The 11394-nt window shown below is 41.1% G+C and overlaps 2 protein-coding genes across 3 annotated transcripts; one reads left to right on the plus strand and one right to left on the minus strand.

The window, feature by feature from the left end:
* Positions 1–62: 62 nt before the first annotated feature.
* On the plus strand, positions 63–8363 carry cep135 (centrosomal protein 135). Of its 2 annotated transcripts, none has more exons than XM_026345332.1 (26): positions 63–313; positions 605–801; positions 892–1082; positions 1173–1340; positions 1441–1582; positions 1719–1803; positions 1903–2031; positions 2125–2340; positions 2482–2547; positions 2688–2838; positions 2933–3162; positions 3242–3397; positions 3469–3606; positions 3772–3849; positions 4003–4154; positions 4381–4496; positions 4584–4738; positions 5246–5301; positions 5435–5603; positions 5709–5819; positions 5944–6129; positions 6249–6458; positions 6607–6809; positions 6911–7015; positions 7531–7686; positions 7859–8363. In XM_026345332.1, the coding sequence occupies exons 2-26, from the start codon at positions 689–691 to the stop codon at positions 7878–7880; spliced, it is 3504 nt and encodes a 1167-aa protein (XP_026201117.1). In that variant the 5' UTR covers positions 63–313; positions 605–688; the 3' UTR covers positions 7881–8363. The 2 variants fall into 2 exon arrangements, with proteins under 2 accessions (XP_026201117.1, XP_026201118.1); XM_026345333.1 differs by lacking the exon at positions 63–313 and adding an exon at positions 328–437.
* A 34-nt stretch (positions 8364–8397) lies between these two features.
* Positions 8398–11078, minus strand: chst14 (carbohydrate (N-acetylgalactosamine 4-0) sulfotransferase 14). The gene is made up of 2 exons (XM_026345387.1): positions 10785–11078; positions 8398–9703 (listed from the first exon to the last, which is right to left on the minus strand). Exons 1-2 carry the CDS (start codon positions 11076–11078, stop codon positions 8876–8878), a joined length of 1122 nt encoding a protein of 373 aa, XP_026201172.1. The 3' UTR covers positions 8398–8875.
* Between the last annotated feature and the right edge of the window lie 316 nt (positions 11079–11394).

Raw genomic sequence — 11394 nt, forward strand, 5'->3', positions numbered from 1 at the left:
CCTCCGCCTTCAGTGCGGACTGCGCCTGTACTCAAATCGAGCTGCTCCAGACGTCCACCAGTCTCACCTCCATGGTGACGAATCCAAACGAGAGATTATCGGCGCACTTTTTAAACTGTTTACCGCGGAAATGTGTTAACTTTAGAGTTATTGATTAATTAACTTCAACGAAAAACAAATTGTTAAGTCAAAATAGAAGTCATGCAAGTTATTGGTCAAAGCCAGACATGTATTTCGGAGACGTTGAATTAAGTTGACGTTGCCTGAGCTAACATTAGCTAGCTGCCAGGAAAGTCACATCCGTCTAAACAAGGTAACGTTAAGCCAGGAAGGTTGGTATTTAGTTCAGACTGTCTGACTAGTTAAGACCAGCAAAACGAGCGAATTGGTGTTGTTTGTTTTGTTAGTTAGCTAACAACGCAGACTGCTGCTATTTGGTAAGGCTTGTTTATTCATTGTTAAGCTAGCGACAGAATGCTAACGTTAGTACTGTTCAACATTTACTAGCTAAATACTTAACGTAGTAATTAGTGTTAGTGCTCAGTACGTCGCTTTCTGAATTCAACAGAGACCCTAACAATTTACGTTGTTTTTATTTCCACAGCTGTCTTCTGTATTTAGCCACACTGCTTATTATCACTAACGCAGTTGTGTTATACTATGGTAACGTCAGTGCCACGTCTTAGCCATGAACAGCAACGCAGAGAGAAAGTTCATCAATCTACGGAAACGCCTTGATCAGCTGGGCTACCGACAGCCACTGGGAATCGAGTCACTGCCACTAGTTGAGAAACTATTCAGGTGAAACTTAATCACGGCATGTGTTTTCCTTCAGTCAGACTGTCACAGCTCATCAGATGTTATACAGGCACATCTTCCTCTGTTTTGCAGTGATCTGGTCCACACAACTGAAAGCCTGCGCAATGCCAAACTTTCAGCAGGGAAGACTGAGAAAGAAAGTCGAAATCTTGATGCTCTTCTGGAGCCATATAAGACCGAGAATGCTCGGCTGGTCAGGGAAAACAATGAGCTGCACCTGGAGTTTCTCAAGCTGAAGGAAGAGAAGGACCGTGTCACTAGAGGTAAGCTGTGGGAACCAGCCAGCCACTCTCCTCAGTACATTTTGCCCTCACATGAGACTGGTTTGATCACACAAGGTTGTCTCCTTACAGAGCTCAAGATGCACATAAGAAAACTTGATCACGAGACATGTGACCTGAAGTTTTTAAATAATCAATATGTGCATAAAGTTCGCTGCCTGGAAAAGGACAGTAAAGCTAAAGCTGAGCGCATCCAACAGCTGCAGGAGAAGAACATGCAAGCAGTGGTGCAGACTCCAGGTAAATATCACAAGTCCAATGTAAAATATGATCTGTATTTGATAGAGTGTTGTTGAAAAAATTAGATTAGATCCTTCTTTTCTTTTGTAAATGAGTACAGGTGGAAAAAAGCGCAGCATTCCCTTCAGACGTCAGAGAATGCAGATTGATGAGCTGCTACCTCCATCATCTACATCAGGTTATCCTGTGTCGCAGCCTGATGATCCGTATATAGTCGACTTGCTGCAGTTGGCAGATGGAAGGTTCGATTTCTTTTGTGACAGCTGAGCTCTCTTATTGAGGAAACTGGTAGCTGCCTGATAGGTGTGATAATTGTAGATGTTTGCTTTTGCACAGTTTGTTTTGCAACTGCTTGGCTTACAGTAATTTCTTTTACAGAATACATGAACTCCAAGAAGACATCATAAAAATCAAATTAGACCTAGAAAATTCCCAAGAATATATAAAACATTTAACTACTCAGGTAAGAAACAAAACAAAACAAAACAAAAAAAAGTACAACATAATCAAGGTCCCATCAGGAGATCATCAGGTGTTGTTTCATTATTATTTTTATTATTAGGTGGAGGAGAGGGACAAAGAGATTGAGCGTCTGAATCGCACGCTTCACGGAGGACGACCTCATGATGTGATATCTCTCGAGGCTCAGAACATCAGCAACGAGAAACTGATTTCCCATCTTAACCTTCAGGCATGCATAGATTATATAGGATAAATTAAATAAAATATAAGATAAATGTTTCACTGGGACAAAAGCCAAATTGCTTGTTAATTGTTGTTGCAGATTGAGTACCTGCAGGAGACCAACAGAACACTGGAGCAGACGGTACAGGGACTGCAACAGAAAAAGATAGATGCCTCCACTGAAGTGGCCAATCTGTCTTTAAAAAACCTAGAGCTGTGTGAGGAGCTGACACACATAGACGACCTTGCAAAACGGATGGAGATGGACAAAGAGAGAGTGTTGGAAACTGCCGACATGGAACTACAAGAAACAAAAGTAAGAATACTAGAAAGCAGAGAAAAAAGCACAAATGAAAATGCAATGCCTTACTAGCAGCACATCTGGGTATTAGGTCACTAAGTGCAAACAGGTCAATTTAAAAACAAATTGCAAAATCAAAGTCTGTTTTCTCAATAGAAGGAAATTCAAAGGCAGCAGAAAGTCATTGAAGACTTGGAGGATATCATCACAAAAATTAGAAGGGTATGTTCAGTATAACTCATATTTCCATTATTTAATCTGCCTATAAATGCTTCTCTTAGTATAGGCTTGACATTCCTCTGTGTACATAAGTGTGTGTGTAAAATTACGCAAACTAAAAACATAATCTGTTGAAAATTCAGGAACAGACTGAAGGTGACTTTGAAAAAGACCGTCTTAGAGATCAGTTGGTGGAGCTCAAAGAACAGAATGAGAAAATGGAAGGCTTGGTGAATTTCCTGGAGGAGGAGAAACTTAGGCTACAAGAAAAAATTGAAAAAATGATGGCATCTGGTAAGCAACTGTTTGACATACCTCAGCTGTTTAAAACTATAGCAGCTTTACATTGTTCACGTTAATGTGTTACTCACTTGTTACTCTTTCTTAGACAAAGAGCTTGTCCTGGAGTTGGAAGCCATGCGGACTAAACATGGTGTTTGTGGGAGGGAACGCTCCCCATCCCGTCTGGATGCATTTGTCAAGAGTCTAGAAGAGGAGAGAGATTTCTATCGCCAGGAGGCCGAGCGCTACAAAAGAACTAGAAAGGCTGGGGGTTGGGACTTTAGCCCCAGTCGCAGTGCGGGCAAGGGCAAGAGTCCGAGGTCCATGGCAAACCGAGTAAGAGACAACGAAAATTTTGGTTTTAGCTTTAAACTAATGCAAAAAAATCTTAAATACAATGTTTTCACATTTTCAGGCAGGTATTGCAGAGGCAGAACTGCTACATTTACTAAAGGAAAGAGATGAGCTGAAAGCTGCTTTGTTGGAGTTTGAGAAGCACATGGAGGAAATCCAAACCAACGTGAAGGCACTCAGTGCTGAAAGAGACCATTACAAAACTGTGTTCAAAGAGGTGGGCATTAAAAACAACTTATCATTACATAGGTACTTATTATACACATTCAAATATTCTTTTTCATTCAGGCTCAAGATGACCTAAGGTTGGCCCATAGCACAGATCAGTCAGCTGACATCCTAAAACTGCAGGAGAAGATAAGACAGGCAGAAAATAAAATCCAGCAGTTGTCCACTGAGAGAGACACACTTATGGAGCGATTAAAGGTCAGTCCCAGAGAAACACATTTTAGGGTGTAAATGATACTGCTGCAACACTGTAATCATTTATTAACTCTGAACTCAAACTTCATTGTTAATTAAATACTGATTTTATTGCTTTGAATGGATGCAACAAAGCCTAACACACACAAATATTCAACCACTTTGCAGGTTGCTCAGACCTCAGCTTTCACGGACAGACAGGGAGAGCAAAAGAGGATTCTCGACCTGGAGAAAGCAGTTAAGAGTGTAAGCCTGATAAATAGTCCAGTACCTGTTCCTTAAGCAGAGCTTGTTCAAAAGTGCCTGCACAGAATTATTTTGTGATGTTCGCCCTCATAACTTGGTCCTCAGTAGTTCTGTCTTGCTGAATCTGTTGGCCTGATGTGTATTGTGGTGTAGTTGGAGCAGGAGAGGCTGGCCCTGCGCTCACAGGTGCACCTGCTGAAAGAGAGCATGGAGGCTGTGGAGGTGGAGCTGAAGGTTCAGTCAGCTGCTGAGGTCCAGAATGCAGAGGAAGCAGCTCAGCAGAGAGCGGAGTCCAACGCTTTAAGGTTTGTGTTGAAACAAAGTTGAAAGATTAAGATGACATGAAAGAGGCCATATTATGCATAAGTTTGGATTAATATTTTTATATTGCAACTCTGCTGAAATAGTTTACAACAACAAGTTTATATTTCTTAGAATGGGCATTTATGCCATTTATTTTAGCCTTTTAAAGGTTTATTGCTGCCAGTGTGTTAAGCATGGACTGATGGACTTCTCCCTGTCTGTTTTTAGGCTGCTACAGGAGCAGATGGAGCAGTCACTGTCTGACACACAACACAGACTGTCTGTGAAGATGAATGAGCTGTGTGCTGCCCATGAGCAGATTGAGAAACTGGAGGAGAGAATAGGTGAATCAGGGTGGACCTTGTATGCTGTTGTACTGCTTCTTTTTTTCTGTGGTTACTTGGGTGCTTGATTTTTTGTTCATCTGACAGGGGAGCTGAGTCAGCGGGACTCAAAGCACAAGGAGGAAGTTGCTGTTCTTCAGAAGTCAATCTCTGCCCTGGATAGAGAGAAAGATGCTCTGCTGGATGAGGTGGATCAAAAGACTGAAAAACTGGTTGCTCTCCAGGCAGAGCTCTCAAAAAAGGTGCTGTCATCAACATCAAAAACCTTAATTAAACAGTTCCATACTCAAACCTTCTGCCCAAACTGGCTTCTCATCCTGTGCAAGAATGCATTAAATATACAACATATACAGGGCTTTAACAGATGCCTGTAGTTAAATAAAGGTTATTTGTATTTTTAGTACCCACGTCTTCTTGTTTGCTGTTAGATGTGGTAATGCAATTAGTAAATGTATTTAAATTACCATAACCTGGGAAGCTATTTGAATCTGCTGCTAGAACCTCATTTGAACTTCAGGTAAACTTTTAAATAGCTTTTTTCTTATACCCTGAATGTTGTTCCTCATTATTTACACTGGAATCAGACTCAAGGCATCTCTTTATAGCCATTATGAACAGGACTAATGCCCAGTAACTCTTTACAATGTACATATGAACAAGTGGGTCCTCTACTAAGATAAGCTTGGAAAAAAGTAAAATCCTTTAAAGTTGTGGTTGAAAGTACTAATGAGACATAATTCTTTTAACAGGAAAAGACCCTTGAAGATGTGAGACTCACAGTAACAAACATGGATAACTCATTAGCGTGAGTAACTTGGACTCACAGTTTTATTTATTTATGTATTTTTACACAAATAAGTTTCATACATTAAATAATAAAACTAGAAACAGAATTTCTTTCAATAAGCTGATGAAATGATAATGCGGGATCCTGGCAGTCAGCTGCAGGGGGCATTAAACAGCCGTGAGAGGGAGATAACCAGCCTGCGGAGACAAATGGATGCTGCTCAGGATGAGCTGGCTGGACTCAGGAGAGACAAAGAAATCACCATCAGAGAGAACAGGAGGCTGCAAGATGACCTGGCCACAATGACAAGAGAGAATCAAGTATGTAACAAACCTCACGGTCATGGATCAGCAATTGTTTTTGAAGTTTTATATATATACAAAATAAATAAAACTGAGGAAATGGCTTGGTATCTGTTTTTTCAGGCTGTACATATGGAGATGGAAGAGGCTATGCATGAGAAGGATGAGCTGAAGTTGAGGGTCCACTCTTACATTTCTGAAGTGTCCAGAATAGAGAAACTTATGGCTGCAAAGGTAGAAGTCGGCTGTACATTCCTTTAAGACTCTAGGTTGTAGATACTGTCTTTGTGGTAGAAGTCTTATTAGCTTCGTCTTTTGCCTGGTAATCTTCTACCCCTCCGGTTATTTTGATCCACAGGAACAGGAGAACAGGGAACTGCTGGATCGCTTCAGGATGGCTCACTCTGAAATGGAGGAGCGGGAGCAGAAGTTGCTGCAAGCTGAAGGCCTCAATAATTCCATCCGCCTGGAGCTGCTCTCCTCAGACACAGAACGCAGACACCTCCGTGACACTGTCGGTCATCAGGAGAGAGAAATCCAGCAGGTGAGAATAAGCAGCTGCTCCATTTACATGGAGAAAGATGAGAGCATATTGGAAAAATGAGGATGATGCAATAATACCCGCACAAAATAAATATAACTTTCCTGCTCATGTTTTCCAAGCACTTGAAGGCTGTGCAGGCTTATGAGGCCCAATTATCATCGCTAGTTCGTGGGACGTCTCGATTGGAAGAAGAGCTGCAAAAAGCACAGGAGGAAAAGGCCACTCTACTTTCTGATCTGGCTTCTGTCCGGGAGCTCTGTGTCAAACTGGACTCTGGCAAAGATCTCGCTGCACGTCAACTCACGTCCAAGAGCATGGACCTCGAGAGGGTAAAGACCGTACTTGCTTTTACATGTTTATTTAAGCGAATTTTTTCCTGAGTTGGGTTGTTGCATTCCTCTGTGTGTGCACACTGCCTGCAGCGGTTATCTATCACTGGATATTTATGCATTAAAATAAAAACATGAATGTTTTTAGGTCACAGGAGAGCTGGAGGATGTTAGGTCAGAGATGGAGCTACTTAAAAAGCAACTGGCCAGTGAGAGGTTGACCGTTCGTAACCTTGAGACTCTTCTGTCCACCAATCGACACAAGGAGTTCCAAACTCAAATGACAGCCAGTGAAAGAGAGTCAGAGTTGAAGGTTCTACGCGACAGGCTTGCTCTGGCTGACAGCAAAACGTAAACGACCCCAGTTCAATAAATATGATCAGACTGTTATGTTTCAATAAAATGTCATATAAGAAACACTGACTATTATGTGTGTGTATACATAAACTCAGTGCAGAGCATGCCAGGGAGGTGTCCCAGCTCCACAGCAAAGTGTCTCAGCTGCAGACGGAGATGGACGTCCTGAAAAGACAGTTAACCACTGAACGCTTTGAACGGTGAGCTCCACAACTGACTTTCCGACATCCCTCCAGGACACACATAACTCAGTGGAGTGTGACCAAAGTTTGACAGAAATTAGACTTAGTTTATCACCACTCTGACTTCATAATTACATTATTTGTGTGGCTAATGCAACACTAGTGTTTACAAGTTGATCTGGACAAATTCAAGCCCTTATTGTTTATCTTTAAAGTAGCAGGTTTCCCGAGAGTAGAAACTTAAAAACAACATTTCTGAATATCAGTTAAATGTACTCTTACAGCAGGAAACTGAATACAACAAGCCTTGACCTTGAACTAATCTGACCTTTATTTTTAAGACTAACCCGAGACAAAAAAAAAAGATATTTCACTTAACTATTATATCAGACATAAAAAACAATTTAGATACCAAGTATCAGAAATTGTAAAGGAGCCTAAGAACCACCAGACACTTTAATAAAAGGCTGTAACAACACAGTGGATATGCAAACAGTACATGTAGAGTTGACTAATTTTCTCTGTATCCTCAGTGAGAGAGCAATTCAGGAGATGCGCAGACAGGGTGTGTCATTCTCATCCCTGCATAGCTCATCACCCCTCAGTGTCTCCACCAGTCCCCATCACCTCTCTGCAGAACGCTCCATCCTCCGAAGTCTTGACCGCTCCACTGACAAGGCAGCTGACAAGTAAGACTTGTACACGAACAAAGCTATTACCATTCTTGGTTTTCTGGTATATTCTTTTTCTTAATATTAATTAGGAGATGCTGCTTTTAGATAAAAACCAAAAGCAATGATTCATAACTAATTATTTACTGTTTATTTTACACACAAAAAAAACTTTCCTTTCTCTTTGCAGAAGCGTGAGCTTTAAGGATTAGCCACACATCACAGACCAATGAAGGCGCTGATGAGTGAGTCAGAAACCACTAGACGTTTGTGCTTTAAGTCTTCAATGTGGACGTGAATTGCGGAAGCTTCGTTAAGCCTTGACATTAATTAACCTGTAGCATTTCTCTGTGCCAATTTATTTTCCCGTCCAGACAGAGGCATCCAAAATGAAATCATGTCTGGGTCTTTACTGAAACTAATGGCAGTGCTAACGTTTGTAATTGTTGTTCAGATCTTTTCTCACAGACTTTATTTACAAAACTCAATATAAATATGTCACTGACATAATTAGGATTTGGTTTTTGAGAATGACTTAGTGCTTCTTAAAAGAATTTGGTTCTCAGCAACTATCACCTCACACCTCACGCCAGTGATCATTCAGACGTGATTTGAATTTCTTTTTGTATTGTGCTTGTTGTTCATGTTTTTTACGAGTGTCTAAATTATTAAATTATTCACAAAATAAAGCAATACAAACTTACAGAAACTGCAGTACCATACATCACAGAATTTGAACTTCTGTTTTATTCAATGGTTAACAGTCGAAAGAAAAGATGGGGAACTGTTGTAAAAGAAATGCTGTGACTTACACAAAAAGATTTACAAGCTTGATTTAAACCTCTCAACACTCATAGTACATAGTCTGTGTTTTAGCCTGCTAAACCACTGAAGCCATTAACCCTTTAACTTCTCCAACAAGTACGTGACGAAAGAAACAAAATGTAAAGTTTGGTCTTTTAGTTCTATCATTTTATACTGAAATGGTTCAACTGTAACAGTGCATGTAATATGCATTTTAAAAACTTTTAACGTTGTGTGCAGATGATTTTGAGCTTTAGTGGTTTTGAAGTCAAATCTCCAGCATTTTTGCTAAGATGTGTGGACATGTCAAGTAAAAGTAAATACTGTTTGTTCCCGAGGCATAAAAATAATACAAATGATTCTCTATAAAAAAATAATCTCCAAACTATAAAATATTGCACCTTTAATGCCGGCAGTGTTCAGTGGTTGTGTTGGGGAGGGGATAGCCAAAGAGGGAAAAGTCTAAAATGTACTTGGGCAGGAGTTCCCTCAGTAGCCACTGAGGTAGACTGCACAGATAATAGTGTAACGTCTCGGTGGTGACGGGCTTGTACCACGTTTGCCTCTCTGGGAAGTGAACATCAGAAGGGGCTCTGACCTGATGGAGCACGAACTCTGCATCACTTTCCAGGTGCTCATAGGAGCCAATGAAGTCATAAGACACAGCACAGGGTTGGCATAAGTTGTACACAGGCATCCAGTGCTCATTCATTCGCTCCACGTCCTCATCCAGCAGGTAGTGCACAAACTCTGCAAAGGTCACATCATCTCCAGTTACAGATGTGTCCTTAGCGCGGCCCTTTCTGTACCGCTTTATGATCTCCACGCCATACTTCTTCTGGTATGACTCGATCTCTCCAAACTTGTTCCTGTACGCTGAAAGCAGGCGCTCCATTGGCTCGCGCACAAACATGAACTTGAAGTAATGCTTGAGCCGGTAGCGGATCTCATCAGGCTTCAGAGAGGCCAAAAACAGCAGGTCGCTGCGGTGGTCCATCTTGATGTTGACGTCAACGTTTTCCAGTGCTCCGCTTAGGACCTTCAGAACCCTCTTCCAGTTGGAGCAGGCCACTTTGGGGACGTAGCAGTAGAGGAAGCGGTACTTGTCATTCACAAGGATGTGCTGCAACAGCGTCTTCCTCTGCACTGGGCTAAGTGACCAGATGCTGTGGGGCATGTTCTTATGGCTGCACATGGTTCTAATGGTCCGGTTACGGATCTCCTGGAGGATCTAAGAGTGCAATCACAAATCAGCAACTTAAAGGTCAGTTTAGTAGCCTATTGCTCTGTTACTTTGTCTAGTTTGAAAACATCTGTATTCATCTCTGGTTCTGCCAAGCTTAACAAACAGTCCTGGTTACTTTAGGTTTGGTGATTACATATGATGTCTTTTAATTCAATGTTATCACCATTATCAATTTCAGTACTGTGTAAAATACACTGATTTCTTATTGTATTTTTGTACTTTAAATACACTTTACAACATGTTCTTGAGTAAAGTAAAGTACAATACCTTTTAGGCTAGTACTTAAAGAAAAGGACAAAAAAAAAAACGACAGAACAGAGTTGCATTATGGGAAATGTAGGACTACCTATTCAGGAAATGTTCTTTTCCCTGCTGCTTTGATTTTGAGTTGTATTTTTTTTTATTATGTCTTATTATTGTATAATTATTTAGCTCTAAAGAAGTGAATCATTAAATTAGTGGTTTTCATCAGTACATGAAGGTGAAAATGTGTATGTTTCCATTTTTAATGACGAAAGTGTTTAAGTTTTGATCAACAAGTCTACTTAGATCTACTACTTTATACACACTCATGAGAAAAAACAAATCTCTGCAGGCTCCACTCACGTTACTGCCCCTGCCTTACATTACTGTACATTACTGTACTGTACATTACATTACTGTACATTACATTACTGTACATTACATTACTGTGATGTGATTACATTACATTACTGTACATTACATTACTGTGATGTGATTACATTACATTACTGTACTTTACATTACATTACTGTACTGTACATTACATTACTGTGATGTGATTACATTACATTACTGTACTGTACATTACATTACTGTGATGTGATTACATTACATTACTGTACTGTACCTTACATTACTGTACTGTACATTACATTACTGTACTGTGATTACATTACATTACATTACTGTACTGTACATTACATTACTGTGATGTGATTACATTACATTACTGTGATGTGATTACATTACATTACTGTGATGTGATTACATTACATTACTGTGATGTGATTACATTACATTACATTACTGTACTGTACTGTACCTGGGACTCCACATCCACCTCAGCCGAGCTGTGTTTCCCAGCCTGCCGGATGAAGTCCAGCCGCCTGCCGTGCCCCCTGGGTGGAGGTGTCTCCATGCTGTTCAGCATTCCTTTCTCTATCATGAGCAGCAGGCCTCCGGATGCTACGATCACCAGAAACGTTAGCACCGAGGGGAGCACGGCGGAGCTGCGTCGGACGGTGCCCGAGTTCACCGTCGTCCTGAAGTTTAGCAGCGGGCCGCTCCGCGCTCCTCCGGCCCTGTTCGCCCCGTACTCCTGCCTGCGAGGAACCATACTGTGTGTCCCGCTCGACTCCTTAATACCTGTCAGCTTTTTGAACAGCTGGATGCTAACTACTAAGAAGCCCCGGGTACCTACCACGTACCCATACTGAACTTTAAGAAGCTGCGCGAAGTCAGCAGGCGTGAACGCAGCAAGTCCTGCTTGACAGGAAGTGTCAAAATAAAACCCTTAGAGCGACCACGTTACAAAGAGTCTGGGCTGACGACTTTACATTAGTCTGACATAAGATGCAGGATCCTGTCCCTCGTCACTTTCCTCTCAGGTTATCTGCAAAAGAGGAAACAAATATCAAGCTGACATTTTCTAT

The sequence above is a fragment of the Anabas testudineus genome, chromosome 4 (assembly GCF_900324465.2).
Source record: "Anabas testudineus chromosome 4, fAnaTes1.2, whole genome shotgun sequence".
NCBI classification, from domain to species: Eukaryota; Metazoa; Chordata; class Actinopteri; order Anabantiformes; family Anabantidae; genus Anabas; species Anabas testudineus.